The 21369-nt window shown below is 44.4% G+C and overlaps 1 protein-coding gene across 1 annotated transcript in view; it reads left to right on the top strand.

The window, feature by feature from the left end:
• LOC144783948 (uncharacterized) overlaps positions 1 to 20812 on the top strand; it is a 376042-nt gene extending 355230 nt beyond the window's left edge. The window contains exons 50-51 of the mRNA XM_078662677.1: positions 1451 to 1640; positions 18924 to 20812. Of these exons, the coding sequence (XP_078518803.1) occupies positions 1451 to 1640; positions 18924 to 19042 (309 nt within the window). The 3' untranslated portion in view covers positions 19043 to 20812. The remainder of the gene's footprint in view (positions 1 to 1450; positions 1641 to 18923) is intronic.
• Positions 20813 to 21369: the final 557 nt, after the last annotated feature.

Raw genomic sequence — 21369 nt, 5'->3', positions numbered from 1 at the left:
GGAATACTTTCCCATTCATTTCTATTGGCCAGGAGGCCCATAAGAATGAATGGGAAATTTGCGATTCGCAATTTGCTCATCGCAAATTGAGAATATTTTCAAGGGTGCAGGGGTGTCCAAAGGACACCCTGTTGCACCCCTGAAATATGCATGGGTGCACATGTGGAGCACATACATGCCCTAAGGGCATGTATGTGCGTAACATGGCACTTTTTTTCAATTTTCAATTTTTCAAGGAATTCGCAACTTACCACCAACTAGAAGTTGGTGGTAATTTGCGATTCCTTAAGGCCAATTTGCAATTTTTTTGGGCTTCTTACATTGCATTTAAGGAATCGCAAAATTTGCGATTCCTTAAATGCAATTGCAAAATAAGGAACCGCAAATTTTGCGATTCCTTATTTTGCAAGCTGATTTCCTTGATAAATACCATTAGGCCAAATTGCATTCGCAAACGCCGAAATTCTGCGAATTTCGGCGTTTGCGAAGTCAATGTGGCTTGATACATATGGCCCTATATCATTTTTTGGATGATTGGGATTTCCCTTTTTGATCAGCGGATGTGAAATCAAATCTTTCCAGGTAGGGACTTTGAAAGCAAGATGATGACAAACAGACTGTGGCTCATGCATCACCATACTGGTCGTACATTAAATGCTAACGTGTCACAGCAGTGACATTGAGAGATAGCACCGCCCTGAAGCAGTCAATGCCTGTGCTATTGTCACGTCTATCTCCCTTCCTCTCGACCTCACTCTGAAGTGGCTCTTAGCTTTAAGATGATTTTTAAAACACGAAACAAATACACTATGGGGCCTCATGATTTAAGGAAGACAAACATTCTAACTTTTTTTTTTGTTTAACATTTTTATTTAAATCAAACTTGTCATTTCTAGAAGTACAGATTAGACATTTATACATCAACAATTATCATGCACAGTATTTTAGGAAAACCCTCCACGTTCGTTGTCCCCCCTTTTTGACATTTTCAATTCCACCGAAGGTGAAACACACAGTTCCCCCCCGAAATGCATTCCATCCGCCCCATTTTTTGTCCCATTTTTTTGGACAGCCCCTGGACTTACAAACATCTTTTTCGGCAATCATGCATTTGTCCATCTCTGCCACCCAGCCTACTGTCAATGGTCGATCGGCGGCCCCCCATTTCATAGCTATTGCTCTCCTCACTAGCGTGTAGCCTAGGGTGGCATTCAAACTTTTTTTAAGTCAATTATTAAAAGCTTTCTACTAATTTGTACTACACCGAGATGAGACATACATTTCTTTAATCTATTTGAAAACCACTGTTAAAATTAAGCTACCTACTTTACAATGAGGCACTATTTTACAAAGATGTCTACGGGTGAATCTCCTTCGTGATAAAATCCAAAGTAAATGTCTCTGTATAGTTCAACCTAACAATGCATTTGTTTGAACATCTTTATTTCAGCCATTAAGTCCTCAGACGCTAAGAGATCTACTCGGCAGAAGTTTGGAAGACATTAATTCGATAAAAGACAGTGATGTGATGCAGGCTTGGGCCAACGCACACAATCAGTATGAAGTGAATTCTATCGGACTCGATCTTGTTGCAGGATACAACGGTCAACTGCCTGATGGTTTCATAGTTATTTATCCACGTGAGTAAATTTACAAATTACTGCTTCTGACCGCCGAAATTAATCATAAAGTCTGTATGCAATAATGTACCCACAACTGTACATCACTTGGATGTTGCAAGTCACTTAAGAGTTCCATGACCATATTAACCCCGTTACATGCTGATGACGGCCGGGAGCCGTCATGGCACACAGTGCTCGTGTGCTGATGATGGCTTCTGGCCGTCATGACCGCACCCGCAATCGGAATTTGCCGCACAGGCGCAGAATCGCGGCAGCATGCAAGGGGTTAAGGCACAAGGCCGGTGATCAGAGGTCTCGAGTATCCTAGTTCCATGTGTGAGTAACTCAGTCACATCAGGTCTTTTGCTTTGCATTTTGGGATTTTTAGCCTTTATTATTTGGTTATAAAATTAGAGCTACAAGTCCCAGCATAAAAAGCAAAAACCAGGACTGGATCTGCAACTCAAGCATGGACCTGGGAAGCGTCCGTGCTCCGGAGTGCTTTTATGAGAACATGGAACTCTAAGGTGACTTACTTTATCCATATAAAGTTCCCAGTTGGGTGTATGTTATTCAGAATAATTATTGGGCACAAGCAGGTTTATATTTCATCAAATCCTGTTACTGAAATATGTGGTTTACTATTGACACCTGTGGTCCAAAAGTGGACGTTCACCTGCTACAGCATCCTTAGTAGCCTGTACTAAAGCTAGTAGTGATGTTATTTTCTTACTAGGAATGCGTTCTGACATTTGGAAACCCCTGTAATAAGAAAATGATATAGGCCACAATAATGGCCAATGATGTTCTTTTATAAAACATTATAGTAGAAAAAGCTTTGTGGCTCATTGTCAAGCTTCTGTCACACCTTGAACAAACATTTTTATATCATATATCAAGTCTTATACACCAGATGAACTGGTTGACAAAGGTCTTAAATGATCTTCCCATCCTCTGTGAGAAACATCCGTCACCACATATTTACTATTGTGGGGAGGCTGCAAATCTGAGTACACTTCATAGTCAGCAGTCTGATCAACCAAGCATGAGGCTGGACTACATAAGGAGACCCCATACAACCAGTTAAAGCGGCCTGGATTCACACGAACCGGCCCTAAATATTCCTGAAGAATGGGCAACACAGAAACCTTTTTATCTGCTAGTGCTTGAAAATCACACGATAAATAGCACAAACATGTAGTTTGCGTACTTCAGAATGGGGAATAATGTGGCCTATTAGCATGTTACTCCATGACCTTCTATGATGCCAACCTTAGAATCAGGGGCAAGTAGTGCACTTGCTGATTTGTGCAACCCTTGCTAACACTAGAGCACAATTTGCACCTATTTTTGCAGCCATATTGTGGCAGTCCTAGTGTTTATGAACATTTCTGAAGACCCCATAATGGAAAACTAGAATGCCCCAAATTTTAATGTTGCATGTCATTTTGTATATAACATGCCCTAGTATTATTGGAATGCTGTCTCATCCATTATTGTGTTATAGGCTGTCTCCAATATGCAAGTCTAACACCCTGTGATGTTGATTCAAAGTAGTCAGCCATACTGGTTTTCAAGACCACTGGCAGCCCACAATACCCTAGTAGGGTGAACAGAGTGATCTTCTAATAATGAATTTTCCTTTACTCACATGAAATTACACCTCCTTGATGAGGACACTGAATAATCTCCACTGCTTATCAGTTTCCCTTGGTGAAGATGTGGTATTTACATGTAGGTATTTCCATGAAATAACGTGGAGAGCAACATAGAGGCTCAACATTGTAGCTGTATCATCACTATATGGGACCCCAATACATTCTGACACTCTTCTTCCAAAGCCCAAGTCAGACTAGTAGTGCTACTGATCCACAGACCTTCCTGTCACCATTCTCACTCAAACCAACAGACCTCCAGAAGTGATCCCTTTTGCTAAGGGAAACACCTCCATCAGGTGTACTGCAGTGGCGTTACAAGAGTCCCTGCATTGCAGGGGGGTCCCAAGCTCCAGGGGACCCCTCCGGCACTAGCAGGAGCTCTGGACTGGGTGAGGACCGTGTGGGGCCCCCTGCATTACTTTTTAGGGGGTGGCTCTAGTTGCGTTACGCCACTGGTGTACTGGTTATGTCAGCTATCAGAAAAGTTTACAGTGAACTAGGATCCACAACGTCAGGTCCTCCAGAAAAGAAGAGCAAAAGAATAGACTCTATCAGGAAAAAAGTGTCTGTCTTCTGCCACTTTTGTTAGGGCCGCTACCTCCACTCCCCCGAGGAGATACACCTGAGGGAGGTTGATGAAGTAATGATCTCATCAGACCAGGTGGTCAGTATGATAAAAAAAACTCTCTATACTAGGCATTTGTGACACATGGTCAATAAGTCTTTCTTTTTGGCTTCCTCTCTTCCCCCTTTCTCTGTGAACTTGAAAGAAGATAGAGGGCATGCCATTTTGTAGATTTGTCTCCCTTTTGTAATCAAATTGATAAGGAGACTCAGTGTATGAAGTAGGAGGCTGAAACTCTTAAGTCTGCACTGCTAGACAAATGTGAGGACTTTCCAGACCTGAAGCTGTCAGCACCATTCCCATGTCCCATACGGGAAAATATAGTAAAACTTCCAGAGACTGGATTACAGAACAACTTTCCGGTGGCAATATCTATAAAACAATAATTAAAAAAGAAACAAAGGCTGCCCGCAGAACAAGCTGCCTAGGCCATAGATAAGGCTGCCTTTTCCAAACAATACTTCTTTCAATCTGCACCTTCATCCCGCAACCCACTGGGCACGAACATGTCTAAGCATGTCTTCTCATGGCAGCTGATTAAAAAATAGATAACGGGGTATATAAGTTATTGTCAAGATTGTATACAAAATCAGAGTCTGTTGTTCTCCACTCTCCATTCCAACACGGATGGTAACACCTTTTCTTCTAAAGTGGATAGTTCAAAGTGGCTTAATCACCGGGTCCAGACGGCTGCACGGCGGCTTTTTACCAGTTCTGCCCTACGCTAACTCCTCTTCTCACGCGCCTCTTTAACTCCTTCGCCTCTTTGGGGCAATCCCTCCTTCCATGCTTCAGGCGAATGTAGTGGTAATTCACAAGTCCGGTAAGGATAAACAGCTTCGCGCTGCATACCGGCCTAGCTCTCTTTTGAACATCGATCTGAAGCTCTATACTAGTATCCTCACGACTCGACTAGCTCCCTATCTTCCTGGGTTAATCGACACTGACCAGGCGGTGTTTATACCCCAAAGACAGAACATGAAAATACGAAGCAGGTGCTTCACCTCATCGAAAAGGATTCCCACATCCCGAGTGACTATATGCTCTTGGTCATCAATGCTGAAAAGACATTCGATTGCATGCACTGACCCTACTTGAAGCAGGTGCTGCTCCGTTTTGGCCTGGGGGAGAAGATGAGGACCCGTATCCTCAACTGTTACCGAGCCCTGTGGCTGTAGTGTGAGTAAATGGGTATGCGTCCACCCCCTTTCACATCCACAGAGGCACTAGACAGGGGTGCCCTTTGTCCAACATCCTCTTGTGGAAGCACCTGAGACTCTTTATTATTCAAGTTTGAAAAAGATAAATCTGAATCCAAACCTTCCTGCAGAGGAGTACCTCCACCCCTTTGAAATAACGCCACTCTTCCCATGTTCCAGTCTTGCTCATTGTTTAACTTCAACCTATTGTGGCCCACTTGTTTAACCTTGTAAGAACCACGAAACTAAGATAAACCAGATTTGACGCCACCCTGATTGACTTTGACCCAGTCTCCCACTTTAAAGAAACCCTCCTTGGGGCATATGAGAGAATTCTCGGTAGCTAAGTTACTCCCACTTCTCCACATCCAGGATGAAAAACAACTTAGTTGAAGGTTTCCTTCCCCTCATCATCTCAAAAGGTGTTTTACCTGTTGCCACATTGTGTGTTGTGCGGGATGCCAACGAGACCTGACACAGGAGGTAAAGGGTGAAGAAAGACTGAGACACAGTATAAAAGTAACTCCAATGTTATCCTGTGGGAAAGGTAGGCCTTGCAGTAAAGAAAAATTAATTTAAGGGGTTTTCACTACCAGAATATGTCAAACTTAAAATAATATGTCCTATTTTTTAAATACACTGCACCCTGCCCTCTGGGCTGTTCAGGGCCTACCATAGGGGTAACGTTTATTAAAAAGAGAAGTTTGTTCCCTGGCAAAAGGTTTATTTTACGAGGTCAAAATGGCAGTTTAAAACTACACACGTAGGCTGCAGTGGCAGGCCAGGCACACGTTTAAAAGGCTACTTAATGGGTGGCACAACCAGTGCTGCAGACCCACTATTAGCATTTAATTTACAGGCCCTGCACACAAGTAGTGCCCTTTTACAAGGGATCTACAAGTAAACTAAATATTCCATATGGGTATTAGCCAATTGTACCATGTTTTAAGGAGAGAGCACTCACACTTTACAATGGTTAGCAACGCTAAAGTGCTCAGAGTCCTAAGCCCAACCAAAACAAATTTTAAAAAAACAATGGTAGAGGGTAAACGCAAAAAGTTTTGGGGTGACCCTACAGAGAAGGCCGGATCCCAGAGTAAAGGATAATGCAAAAAGCTGAATGTTAGACAGGTAGCCCTAAAAAGATTTACGCCGGTAGCTTAACATCATGAGACAAACCTGTGTCTGTGGTCTGCGTAGACTAACTTGGTGGTGGCTTTTCAGGTAGCTTAGGTGACACAGTTACCTTTAAGGGTAAGGTTGATGCCTCCGACTGGCACTGCTCATCTCCATTAGCAGCCGAAGAATTGAAGAACAGGGGTGACCAACCCAGTCATCCTGCTGCAAAAGCATATATACTCTGTCTAAGAGAGAAAAGGGAGGCCGAAAACTGAGTTCCAACAGATTGTAATACCAAATGCTCCTTGCCCCATCCTGGGCAATGCAAATCAGCTGTGTATCATCCTTGGGAGCTTTCTGCAGAACTCACAACTCAAGGCATCTGCATTCCTCGCATGATGAGATGCCACTAGGAAATGTCCTGTTAAGCCACCACCTAAAAATGCCCCATTCCATAGGCCAATGTTACTAGTGTAAGACCAGTCAGCATAAGGTTTATGAAACCACTCCACCCTGTCGATTGTATAGCGGTAGCATTGTCTGAAAGAACGTTCATAGTACTGCCACAGATGGAAGGATAAAATATCTTTAGAGCTAAGCGAACAGCCTTCATCTCCAATGGTGAGATTTACATGTATTGTTCTGTTAGAGACTAAAGGCTTTGCACCATCATAAAGCCCAGAGGAGAGCCAAAAGCCAAAGTGGAGGCATCTGTAACAATAGTGGCCTACAAAGTCACAGGACCAAAGGGAAGACCCTCCATAGGTTTGGAAGGGACCATCCACTAGTCAAAGTCTGCAAGCAGTAGAGCTTCATTTGATGACGAAGCTCTTCTGATACTGAAGCCACTGCCTCCTAGAACACCACTGACAAGACCTCACCCACCACCTGGCACACAGCACCAGAGGGATGCACATGAACATTAAGCTAAACAGGTGAATAATCTGAAGGACTAGGATCAGGAGTGAAGTCCAAAATTTCAGAATTATATCCCAAATGTCCAAGATCTCCTTAGCCGTTGGAAAAGCCCTTATGCAAATTGTGTCCAGGATTGCTTTAATGAAAGAGGACCTCTCATCTAAGATGAGGAGGGACGACTGCTGGTTGATGGAGAGACTCAACTAATGAAGTAGTGTCAAAGTGTGCTGCAGATAGTCTGGAGCCAGCAAAGGTCACATCCAGAGCTATGGTGAAGAATCTAATAGCGATCACAATAGGCCAAAAGATTGTACCTTGACCTGGAAGTGTAGGGACCCTGGGTGAAGCGGATATAGTTTCTGTGAGCTGGAAGGATCTGCAGATAGAAATAGGCCTCCTGGAAATACGAGAACACCATCTAATCCGAGTGTTCAGGGCCAGGAGAACCTGATTCATGAACATTTTGTATTTTTCCTGCTGCCCACATCCATGTTACTCCACAGGCCTCAATCCTTCTTGACCAAGATGTAGAGGTAGTTGAATCTTGTTCCCGTCTCCTTTGTAGGCAGCATTTCTAAGGCCCATTTTGCAGCAAGACTAGCACATCCAAGATCTATGCATGGGCGGATGTGCACTTCGTGCTGGACGGTGAACGATCTGGAAGGGTGGACAGAAAGGTGAAAGCATAACCCTTACAGACCAGCTGGGGAATCTAGTGATCAATAACTATGAAATCTCACTGAGCCACACAATGGGAGACCCACCCTCAACTGGAAACCGATGGTGGAGGGCACATCATAGCAGCTTTGAAAAAGAAGGACTGGATTTGCTGTTGCTGAAGTTTCTTATTCCCGACACTCCTGCAAAGGAAGCAGCAAATTCTTGTAGGGTATTAACCTGCTAGAAGGGTTGATGCTGCTGGTTTAGCTAACTATTGAAAAAGCCACAAAAGTGGCGGTTATGCTTGCGGAATTGTTTTATTGGAGATCCCAATCTAATATAGTGCAGTTGCTCTTGAATCTCTCTCACTATCAAACAGCATAATCATGTGGGCAGCCTTGATGTCCCAAAAAATCCAGTGGAACACATTCAGATGTGCTTATGCTGAGTAACAGCCATAGAGCGGGCATCACATCAGCTAAGTCCAATCCGCATTTCAGAATCTTTATTCAAGCATCAAGACTATTTAACCAACTCAAAAAATGACCGTTCATTTGAACTGGAAGGCTAAACTTAGCCAACTTTGCCGTATTCCACGGGATTCGGACATAGATGTGGTGTTGATGGTGTGACGGACCAGACTGTCAAAAGCAAAACCTGGAACTCCTTGGAGTCGAGGTGTTTGAAATCATGGTCTGGTAACACTACATAACATGTGTATTTGTGAAGCGCACATTCACCCAGGGGTATCTTGGCGCTGAATAACAGATGTTTCTTGTTACCCAACTCAACGGTACTCATTTTATCGACCTCAGATGGATGAAAGGCTGAGTGGACCCGCCGGGATTTGAACCTGTGACCATGAGGTTGAACACAGGTCCCTGCAGTGGAGGCATTAGTCCACTGAGTCACCAGACCCAGCATTACTGTACATTACCGGTACTGTTGTAGGGAAAGGGGAGGGATTTCGTTTTGCTGAAGACGGTTGAATCACCAATAATTTTGGATCATCAGGTATAGGTCCATTGTACACAGCGAGATGACTGTTAAATGTAGCTTATGAAAAGGGGTTCTCCAGACAGCACCGATTACAGTTCAGCTGTAGTGAATAAACGAAATTCCTCAGGAGGAGGGTCCGAAGGCTATTGAAATTCACCCTCCGAAGATATTTCAAGGCCATTAGCACTCTAAAGGCCCAGAATGTGTCTGATGAAGAGGAAGAGGTTATTGACTTCCGAAGCAATTTCACAATGTTCCTAAAATTCAGGTTGTGCATATGAAGCACACCTGAATCTGAGCCAAAGAGTTCTTCCATTAGGTGCAAACCACAAGGCTGTGGGAAGAAGGCGAACAAGAGACCTGGCTCATAGGAGGTTTTTAACCTTAGGGTTGAATGATCCCCTGGAGTTATGTTGAAGGAATATTGGAAGTGGGATTGAAGTCAATAGCACTAGCGTGTTGCATGGGGATGGTTGCCATGGAAGCAGAGCAGAGGCCACAGTCCCAGCTGGCATGATGGCCGCTGGTTTCTGGGAGGAGCTGCTTGAAGAGCAGGGTCCAAAGGGTCTGGCCCAGCTTTGGCAACTTAAAAAGACCAGACAGAGCCGGACACTCCAAACAAGGTTTCTTGAGAGCTGTAATTGACTCCAAGAAAGAAGAGGATGAGTCGGGCACTGAGGAAAGGTTCTATTTATTCTCCAAACGGTTCGAGGGGCAGGACTATTTCTGTAAAGGAGAAAAGAACTTGTCTTTGTTACTGTGCTTCATATGCTTTTTGTGGGAGTATCACTTAGAGTATTGCTCCTTGTTAGAAGACTCTCATTAGGAAGGATTGAGGGACTGTGAGTGTCTCTATCGACTCCATACCTCTCTGATGGACTTTATGGTGTATAGAGGTGAAGGAGTCACATGTTGAAGGATCATGATCAGGTCACATGTACCACATACAAATGACATGAGGTTCTGACCGGGATATTTTCTTTCGACAATGTTAACAGGGTTTGAACCCCCAAGTCCTTAAGTGGTGACATTTAACCTAGCTAGTTATAGTGGAAAAAAGAAAGAATACCTTAGAGCGTCTGGACTCTGTGCTCTTGGATCCAATTCTGAGCAGGCCTTTGCCTTATTCTTCCTGCCTCGTTGATTTATTGCCACCACTTCTTCCTAGATGGCTTACCCTTGTTGCTTGGCCCAGTGTCCCCATCAGGGTTCCTTGTATAACGATTTCATGTTGTGTTCTAACTCGGCTTTCTGTTACCCATCTTCTTTCTATATGCTCCTCTGGCATGGGTGAATCTAGGTTAAACCCCCAAGGGGAGTGTGTTGCCCATGCATTTGTTACCATTTGGTACCAAATGACTTAGGTTGTTGTCTTATGTCCGAGTACAAAAAAGGGGTTGGCCCTTATGAACTCCAGACCTGGGTCAGTGAATCATTACAGAAATGAGGTTGGTCAGAGTTTAAAAAAAATTTCAATTAGGCTTGCAGACAGCCAATTCTTTAAATGTCCAATTTCACACAATCAACAACTTCATTTTAAATTATACTTAAGGAGATTCAATTTAGACAATTCAATTCAAAATCTTTTTTGGCATTTATTTATGCAAAGTTCCAATCAAATTGCAGCCAATGGTTCATTATAACGATGCAGTAGACATGTAATTGTAAATTCATTACATTCGAACATTCAAAACAGTGCTCTCAGTGAGAAGGGAAGGGGTGAGTGAAGTGAGTGGGACACGGTAAAGGTGTGGTGACATTTTTGTGGCATCATTTCGCATTTAAGAAGCCTTTACACCTAAATCAATTTGCAAAGGTTCCAAGTAATCATCACACATAGAGAGCGAGACACAGTCTCTTATTTCAGTCCTATGGTGTGAGGTAAGCAAAGCGTAGTTCTACGTTTCGACCCCTGGATTACGCTAAAGGGTTGCTTTCAGCCTCATGTTGGGGTCTTCATCAGGAAAGAGGGGAGAGAGCCTAGGGGGCAAGATAGACACATGTATCAGTGATTGTGCGCTTTAAATAATTAAGAAGTGGATAAAAGAAACAAGGGATGTGGTATTTACCTACATCAAAAGACGGTGGACGTCTGTGCCGTCTATAAAGGGGCCAGGGTGCAGCTCCCAAAGTTAATCTGAAACATTGATGAATTAAAAAACGACGTCAGGGTGCTAGTTGATACCAAACTGCCAGAGGGTGAATGGTCGGAAGGAAAAGGACTTACTTCCACGTTATACTGTTCAGTGAAAACGCTGTGGGCACATCCCTCATACACGGGGACCTCAAGTGCTCCTTAGCTGTAGTGAGAGAAAATAGCGCATTGAAACATGCCAGACACGGGCATGGATTGGTATACAAAGTTAGTGAGAAGGGCTAATTCTATGGTCAAGGCAGGAGGGGTTGGGATCTCACCTTAGAACGGGACCGCAAGAGCTGGATTCCCGCTCCAGCTGCGCGCTGCATCCGAGTGAAGACTCGCGGTGCAGCCGCTGGGTGCCGGTTAAGACGAAAGAAAGGGCTCGTCTCAGGCGGCCAATCAGCGCGGAGGTAGGGCGGAACCGCACTGGAAGGTCAAGGGAGCGTCTACTATCGAATCGCTCTGAGCGGAGGATTGCAGGGGGGGTCTGTAAACAAACAGGATCGGTCGTCACAGTAAACAATTATAAAACCGCCCCGTGATGTTTCAGTGAATGGCAATAGGTTTTGCATCAGATGTAGTTAAATCGAATTAATCGAGCAGACATGAAGCTCTGAAATGGACATGCGATTTTTCAAGCCATTTCGAGATACTGAAAGAACATAGTTTGATCGTCACAGTACGCAATTACAGACCCGCCCCGTGATGTTTCAGTACATGGCAAGCGGTTTTGCATCAAATGCAATAAAAAATCGAATTAAGCGAGCAGACAAGAAACTCTAAAATATACATACGATTTTGAAATACTGAAAGAACATAGTTTGATCATTAGCATATGAACCTACAATGTGGTTATGGGGTATGCAAGAACGTACAATATCAAACATTGTATCTTAATACAATCGCAAACATCACACAATCAGAACACAATCAAGTGTGAATAGTTATGGTACACTAGGTGGTGAGTTGAGCGTGCGCCGCATACCAAAATTAGCAGTGTATCTTTATAGAACAGCAAGTGACCGGAGTCAGAGCACGTCCTAATATGACCAATTGAAGCACTTGGTGGTCAATTCAGTGTGGGCTACATGACAGAATTTGCCAGTAATGTCTGAGGGGTCGTAGCAAGGACCAAGAGCAATTTAAAAATCTTTCATTGTTGTGGGATATAAATAACAAAAGTACCCACTATTCAGCTAATGCACTAGAGAGTGGATTATAGAGTCTGGATGCCCCAGGGTATTCATTCTGGACATAAACTAGCCATCTGAGAGAAATTCGCCTCGAGTTCATTCAGCCCTCTCCTTATAGTTTGGAATTTTTGCATCCACTTGCATTCTCTGGTGTTGAGGATGGAGGTAAGGTTGCCTCCCCGTGGTCCCAGGCAGACTTTCTCTATCACTAGCCAGCGTAGAGATTCAGGAGTATGATTCCTTTCTTTGAAATGTTCCACCAATGGGGCCCCGGTTGTGGAGCACCGGATTCTGCTGCAGTGCTGAAAAATACGGTTCTTAACCTTTTGTATAGTTTGACCTATGTACATGAGGTCACAGGGGCACAGAATTGCGTAGATCACTCCACTGGAGTTGCAATTGGTCAGCGACTTAAGATTGACCGTGACGTTGTTGTATTGAATTTGTTTGGTCTCCCAGCACATGGGACATGCTTTGCAGGAGGTGCATTTGAAGTGTCCAACAATTTCCGGTAGATTCCATAGGCTCTGGATCGTGGGTGCCTGTGGGGTTTCCAGCAGGGATCGTACCACCATGTCTCTGACGTTTCTCGCTTTCTTGAAGGCGTGCATGGGAGGTTCCGGCACCTCAAGGATGTCTGCCACCAGGCCCCAATGTTTGTTGACACTTTTTCTTATAGTATTACTCTGGGTGCAGAATGTTGTTACACATATCATGCGTTCCAATGACGAAGTTCGTTTCTTGGTTTCAAGTAGGGTTGAACGATCCTGGAACCAGGCTCTCTTGCGGGAACGCTTCACGAGGCGTTTAGGGTAGCCTCTATCGATCAGACGGTTAATGAGTTCATCTGATTCCTTAAAGAAGTCTTCTTTTTGTGAGCAATTCCTTCGAAGGCGCAAAAACTGCCCAAAGGGTAGGTTATCTCTCAGTCCCCTCGTGTGGTGGCTGGAGTAGCGTAGGAGAGAGTTTCTCTCTGATGGTTTGCGGAAAAGCGTGGTGTATAGGTATCCGTCTTTCTCCTTGATACTAATATCAAGGAAGTCGATCGACTCTCTATCCATATGCATCGTGAATTTGATGTCTAAGGATTGGTTGTTAAGCCAGGTTAAGAAAGCTTGGAGGGTGTCTTCATCTCCGGACCATACCATTATAACATCGTCGATGTAACGGTGCCAAGTTGTTATCATCCCCCTGTGTGGATTGTCTGGTGTGAGGATGCAGTCCCAACCCAGTCCCAACCCCTCCTGCCTTGACCATAGAATTAGCCCTTCTCACTAACTTTGTATACCAATCCATGCCCGTGTCTGGCATGTTTCAATGCGCTATTTTCTCTCACTACAGCTAAGGAGCACTTGAGGTCCCCGTGTATGAGGGATGTGCCCACAGCGTTTTCACTGAACAGTATAACGTGGAAGTAAGTCCTTTTCCTTCCGACCATTCACCCTCTGGCAGTTTGGTATCAACTAGCACCCTGACGTCGTTTTTTAATTCATCAATGTTTCAGATTAACTTTGGGAGCTGCACCCTGGCCCCTTTATAGACGGCACAGACGTCCACCGTCTTTTGATGTAGGTAAATACCACATCCCTTGTTTCTTTTATCCACTTCTTAATTATTTAAAGCGCACAATCACTGATACATGTGTCTATCTTGCCCCCTAGGCTCTCTCCCCTCTTTCCTGATGAAGACCCCAACATGAGGCTGAAAGCAACCCTTTAGCGTAATCCAGGGGTCGAAACGTAGAACTACGCTTTGCTTACCTCACACCATAGGACTGAAATAAGAGACTGTGTCTCGCTCTCTATGTGTGATGATTACTTGGAACCTTTGCAAATTGATTTAGGTGTAAAGGCTTCTTAAATGCGAAATGATGCCACAAAAATGTCACCACACCTTTACCGTGTCCCACTCACTTCACTCACCCCTTCCCTTCTCACTGAGAGCACTGTTTTGAATGTTCGAATGTAATGAATTTACAATTACATGTCTACTGCATCGTTATAATGAACCATTGGCTGCAATTTGATTGGAACTTTGCATAAATAAATGCCAAAAAAGATTTTGAATTGAATTGTCTAAATTGAATCTCCTTAAGTATAATTTAAAATGAAGTTGTTGATTGTGTGAAATTGGACATTTAAAGAATTGGCTGTCTGCAAGCCTAATTGAAATTTTTTTTAAACTCTGACCAACCTCATTTCTGTAATGGTTGTCTTATGTCCAGCAGAAGACTGTAAGTGCAGTTCCCCTGGTTGGTATCTCGTCTTGAGGTAATCCTCGCACCGTTCGAGCAGAGGGCGTGGAAGGTCCGAGCCAGCTACTTCCGGTGGCTACGTGCAGCGCTCTATTTGCTTGGACGCTGGGGGGGATATAAGGCGGATGTGCTATCGGCAGCGCAGGGGACGAGCGCAGCGGGCGCGATGAAGGCGCGCCGAAGTTGCGCCTAAGTTAAGCCCGTCTGCGCCCGTCCGAGGCCGGTCGCGGGCCAGGGCCATGCCCCCTGCCCCTCCGACGGGTCATCTACGCTGGAGCAGAGATGACTTGCTGTCCCTCCGCAACTCATGTCGCAGCAGCGCATGTCTACATGGCATGAGGGCTGAGGAACATACTGGCTGCAGGCATTGCCATTATACATATAATCGGGCCAATGCAGAAACCAATGAGTCTCGCAATCTGGTTTGTGGCCTATTGAATGTTCGGTCTTTACTTAAACACAAACTAGATATATATGATCTCCTCAGTGAGAAGCAATGGGATCTAGTCTTCCTCACGGAAACATGGTTAGAGTCGGACTGTACTCCAGAGGCCACTGAAGCCATTCCGGAAGGCTACTCCCTGCTAAGGCTAGACAGATTGATAGGGAAAGGGGGTGGGATAGCTATTGTAGGGGCTTCCTTGCCAGATGCAGCAGATTATGATTAAGGATAGTGAGGCGGGCGCTTTCTCCATTTTGGTGAATGGAGGCTGTACAGTGAAGGGCCTTTTGATATACAGGTCGCCTGGCCCGGCTGCGAGATTTAGCGAAAGCCTGGTAGAAGGCATCACAGAGGCCGCATTACGCGCAGATAAGTTTCTAGTGTTGGGTGACCTCAACTTACACCGAGATGACCCTGCGGACAAGACGGCCGGGGACTTCTGTCAAGAGATGAAGGCACTTCAGCTTGAGCAGAAAGTTAACGATCCCACCCATCAACGGGGCCATTTACTGGACCCCATATTCGCCAACTGGGGACAGGTGGAGGCCCTGACCCCCGTACCTATCCCTTGGTCAGATCATCACCTGGTTCCCCTTTTGATCCACACTCAGGGAGCCAGACTATTGGAGCAGTCTGCACCAAAACATCCAAGGCGTAGATGGGCTGCCTTCTCCCAAGCCAGGTTCAATGAGGCACTCGTTTTGGGGGGCAACCCTGGGGGGGGGATGTGGAGGAAGCCAACACGAATCTAGATCAGGGTATCACTGAGGCCCTGGACCATGTTGCCCCGCTCGTCCTGGCCAGAACGGGGGGCCGCGCTCAGAGAATGGCTCCATGGTACAGCGAGGAAGTGCGAGCGGCCATGGTCGCGTGTAAACGCGCAGAAAGACAGTGGAGGATAGCCTATGCCACTCAAGCTAAAACTGACTATGTAAACAGCAGACGCATCTATCACAGACTTATTAGGAAGGCTAAGACGAAGTATTATGACATCAGGATTAAGGAAGCAGAAAACTCCATGAAGGAACAGTTTCTAATTTATAAAACACTTTCGGCTGGGAAGCCTGTGGCAGTTCCAGAAGAACTCTGCTCGGTGGACAGCTGCAATCGCATAGCAGAGTTTTTCTCTAATAAGGTAGCAAAGATCTACTCTGCCTTTCCTAGCCAAGCTAGCAAAGGCCCTGAGTTCAAGGAGGAAGCTAGGATGAGGGGGGATCAACGGATGCTGACCACATTCACCACCTCGCCTACTGAGGCACTCATCCAACTCTGTGGGTCTATCAAGTCAGGCTCTCCTAGGGACCCCACTACGCCCAAACGTTTGGTGGGCAGTTTGCATGTATTAGAGCCGTACATTCGTCATCTCCTTGACACCTCCTTTGAGACCCATACTGTACCAAGTGCCTGGAAACGGGCGGTGGTCCTTCCTTTGCAATAAAAAACTAATATCAGTTATGATAGATTAGAAAATCTCCGTCCCATCTCTCTCCTGCCATATTTGGCGATGGTTGCGGAGAAAACTGTGAACCTTCAACTGATGAATTTTGTGGAAGAGGCTTCCCTGCTCCACGATTCTCAGTTTGGCCTCCGTCCTCGACACTCGACGGAGTCAGCACTTCTTATGGCAGTAGAGGCTCTATGACAGGGTGTGGATGAGGGCCAGACTATGGCCGTGATTCTTTTGGACCTAAGCGCAGCATTCGACACTGTAGCACATTCCATCTTCCTACAGTGTCTGAATGATGGAGGGGTATCAGGAGCAGCGCTTGGATGGATCCAGTCCTTCCTGACAAGCAGATGCTATCAAGTCGGGCCTAGGAGAATGCTATTCTAGAGAGATAATTTTGGGCCAGGGCGTGCCACAGGGCTCGTCCCTGAGCCCAACTTTGTTCAATCTTTATGTCTCCCCGCTAGCGGCGATAGTTGAAAGTCATGGTCTGTGCCTAGTGTCCTATGCCGACGACACGCAGTTGGTCATCTCCCTCTCACGTAGGCCTGGTCTTGCGGCGGACAGTTTCAGAGCTTGCATGCAAGAATTGGCAACCTGGATGTCCGCCAACTGTCTGAAACTCAACGGCAGCAAGACCGAGGTACTCGTGGTGGGGGGAGGACCATCTGTTTGGTCGTCGGCATGGTGGCCTCCCTGTCTGGGAGAAACCCCTGTCCCCTGTCAGGAAGCAAGGAATCTCGGAGTGTGGCTTGATGTTGACCTTGCCTTTGGCCCCCAGATTGGCCGGGTGTTGGGGGTATGCTTTGGAGTGCTGAAAATCTTGAGGAAGGTCTTGGACCTCCTACCTATCACAGCACGTCAGACACTTGTGCATGCCCTCGTCACCTCGCGCTTAGATTATGGCAATTTGCTGTATCTGGGGGCCACGGGAAAGGTCATTAATCGCCTTCAGGTGCTGCAAAATGCAGCTACTCGCTTAGTTCTGAGGCTCCCTAGGAGATCTCCCTCTAAAGCAGCGCTCCAGGCCTTACATTGGCTTCCTGTCAGAAGAAGGGTGGAGTTTAAGGCTCTGTCTACGTGTCACCGTATTCTGAGCGGTAAAGCCCCTGTTCCGCTACGGAGTCTGGTCACTCGTTATGAGCCTCTACGGGAGTTGCGATCATCCCGTATGGGGCTATTGAAAGTTCCAAAAATAAAGAAGGCTCGCATGGGGGGGCAGGTCTTTTAGATATCTGGCCGCCAAGCAGTGGAATGCCCTGCCTACAGAGCTACGTTTGGAGCTTTCAGAGTCTATTTTCAGAAGAAAACTTAAGACTTACTTATACGGGAGGTAGGCGACTGTGATGGCTGCTTGGACTGTTGACTCCACTTACCATAGCGCGGGGACACGACGGGGCGCGTAACCAGGCGCTCTATAAATCTTCCTAATAATAATCCTAACAGATGCTTCTGACCTGCTATGGGTGCCGCTTTAGTTGAGCAAAGAAGCCTTGGGCTTTCTGTGTTGAAGGAGAATGCCTTCATGGGACGAGAGACATGTCTATGGTAACCTTTAGTTTTAGCTTGGTTAGCCCTATTATGTGCTTGGCATAAGGCTCTCTTCTGTTTCCCTACCAGACGGAAGGGTAGACCTGGAAGGGAGTTGTTTCTTCTCATTTATCGCTCCGTTTTTTTCTTTGCTTTGTCTGATTTCCTCGGTTGCAAACAGGATTTGTGGGTCTACTCCCTCTTTTTCCCTTGATACTCATGACGGTGGACTAGGTGCGATACAAGGCCCTGCAACAGTATACCTGCATTATGAGAATGCTGATTGGCACTCTCTCTTTTGGGCTGTGGTCTTGTCATCAGTATTTGAACTTCGGAGTTCTAGTCTTTCACTTTATGTTGTTTACTCAACTAGACCATCTGTTGGGCTCCACGGGGATCTGTTATCGCATTCCCTGTTGGAGTGCCTGATATCCAGGTTAAAGTGAATTATTTTGGTAGTGGTTGTGTGATTCTGGAATGCCTGGCATGCTGATGGTTTGGACTGTGAGATTAAGACTCTCACATGATCCTTTAGTATTTTCTCATGGTAAGGGGGTGTGTAAGCTAAGGAATGAGAAGGTAATGCTTGCATTACTTCGTGTTAATCCTCATGAACTCTTATCTACCTTCCTCTTCTGTGTCCTTACATAACAATAATCCTCGAGGACCCTTTTCCTGATGAATTATAGCTAAGCGTAGTTAATTTTAAAAAATGGATTGTGCCCCCTCCTGGTGTATGAGAGTGGTTACGCAGAGGAGGTTAGCCGGACCTGTCGAACGATCCAAAAATGGTCAATATTGATGAAATTTTAACATTTAATCTTTTGACTTTAAATGACTGTTGGATGTGAATTATTACTTTTTCAACTAAAATAAGTGTGTTACGCAGAGGAGGATAATATTGGGAAGGTTCTTTTGTCTTTAGCAACTGGGGTCTGCATTCCATGGAGGTTTACAAACCTCATAAAGCAAGAACAGGACGGTGGTGGTAGATTTGCTGGTATTAGGATTACCAGTAGGTAATGCAAATATTCTTGAATGATCAGAACAAAAATGTGCAGCAAGAGATATTACGTATCAATGTGTCTAAACATTTGTGTCTTTACTCTCTTTGCAGAAACTCCCGCATCAGGAGCAGAGTCTTCTATGAAAATCCTCAGTCCACTTCTTGTATATGGAATCATCGCTGCCTGTGTACTGGTTGCTTCAGCGAATACATTCAGTACTGAATACTGATTTACATGAAAAAAAACTTTCAGATGCACTCCAAGAACAATGATGTTTACAAGCAACTGACTATTTTTTCACTGATGATTCCTTATGCTGACAACCCGCACATATTCAATGGGAAATGCAATGCGCAGACAATATAAATATGTAGTTTCTATACTAAATGTTTCTGCTTTGTTGTGGAAGGTTTGGGCAACACTCTATAAGTGCACTGATTATTTTCTGATGTGGCCGCAGCTTCAACAATGATTGTATCTCCTACTTATACTGAATCCTATGAAATGATCCTTGGAGGTCCCAGAAAAGAATGACACTATTTCGTGGAAGCAAAGACTACAGGAACCAAATTCAGCACTGGTAAACGTTTGGGACAGTAGAAACTACCATGGACTTAACATATATCTGCACTTTACATCTTTGTGAATAGACAGCCGTTATAACCTCATAACTATTGACACACTTTGGAAATTCCTAATACACAGTTCAGACTGGGTCTTCTTACACAACACCATGTTGCAAAATGAGCTAACAATATACCTGTTTCTCGTTGGTAGGTGGGGTACGTCTCACGAGTGAGGCAGGTCATCGTCACTCCTGTAAGTGTAAGGCCGTGATAGCACTGGTCGTGTTTTACACCATCAGTGATGATGGCATTCCTGGGATTTAAAGTCAAGGAATAGAATGTCACTGAATATTTTTATCAAGAGGCAATGACCTTATCCAGTCAGCAATATCCATTCATCTGCACTTGAGACATTGACGTAAAACGTCCTCATGTAGTTGTCCTGTTGTTATTTCTGTTATCAAGCAATGGGCAAGTTTCCAGTATGTAATTAGCAAAAAAATGCATAATTTTGCATTCACTAAATAAGTATTTCAGCGCAGATGTAATAAATAAGGAATGTAATTCCTACGTCTGTAAGCAGGGGAAATAAGCCCAGTCACTTTTCACAGCATATTTAAAGTTTTACCATGAGCTGAAGGCAACGATGCCATTTCTACATCTTCCTGAAAGCCTTGTAGGAATGAAATTCACAAAAGTTGGCAAAATGACACCCATACAAAGATCAGAACTACCAGGTCAGTTTTAGTCCAAATTGATTTTTTCCCCCATATAGAAGTCGAGTAAAGATCATAAGTGGCATTTTAACTCCATCTCTCCCCCCATCCCCCACCCATGGGGCATCATTTGACGCATCCATGGGAAGTTTGTAGCCCCATCAGCAGGATGCGCTTGCGTAGCCGCCTAGTACTGCCTTGCCCAAGAGCTAATACTGCCTAGACAGGAGGAGAGGAAGTTAGTTCCCAATCACACTGAATTCATGGGTGAGTGTGCCAGCACTGCTTATTGACTAAAATCATTCTTTCTCACAAGTTTTCATAAAAATGATGAAACCAGTACCTAGGTCCATCTTGTCTAAGCAGAAACATTTGATTCTGATACAATCTGCTGTTTACTATATATCACTTTCTATACGGTATCACAGAGCAGTCATTAGCATTATGTAATCGAACTGTAATCAAAAAGGAATACTTTAATCTACAAATAATGAAGCGCCAGCAGGACAGAATCCAAGTGTGTGCAATGTGTTGATGCACTGAGAGCCAGATAATGACAGTCAATATGTTCAATAATAATCTGTGTGTTCCTATATCATTTGAAAATGTATCTTATGTATTTACAAAAAAAGAGAACTCCTAGTTTTGTACAAGACTGATGTAAATTACAAAATCTATAATATATACTTAAATGAATAAACTTTCCTTGCAAAAGAATGAGTGTTTTCTTTAAAACAGGGCGAGTATGGCAGTAAAATAATGCGCCGGTTAAATATATATAGTTAAATACTTTACTGAAATTACAATGGGGAAATATATGTTATGGCATAAAGATCTTAATCGCAGATTAAAGGCAGATGTAATCAGTAGTTCTCTGCATCAATGCATTTTGTATGTCACAACGGTAATTCACTATTATACAATGTTTTACCATGTATGCCAAAGTGATAATATAAAACAAGCATTGGCCAACAGAATAGGTCTTGCTGTTTTAAAAAAAGCAGTGGTATTAACAGCTCCCCAAAAGCTGATATCAGCACTTTCCTGCTCCAGGTTGCTGTGTCTTGAAGCCGTTATTAAAGGTACAATCAATCAATTCATTCTTTATTCGGATAAAAGGATATCCATAAAAGTACAGAATAAATACCAGCACGAATATACATAACAGAAATCAATACATACATGAATAGATGGTTAAAACAATAAAGGCATGACTGAAAGCAGTAAGCACACAAGGACATATACATAGTGCAAGAATCAGCGCTGCGAGTTCA

Source organism: Lissotriton helveticus, chromosome 10 (assembly GCF_964261635.1).
Source record: "Lissotriton helveticus chromosome 10, aLisHel1.1, whole genome shotgun sequence".
NCBI classification, from domain to species: domain Eukaryota; kingdom Metazoa; phylum Chordata; class Amphibia; order Caudata; family Salamandridae; genus Lissotriton; species Lissotriton helveticus.
This window is presented reverse-complemented; position numbering and strand designations above follow the sequence as displayed.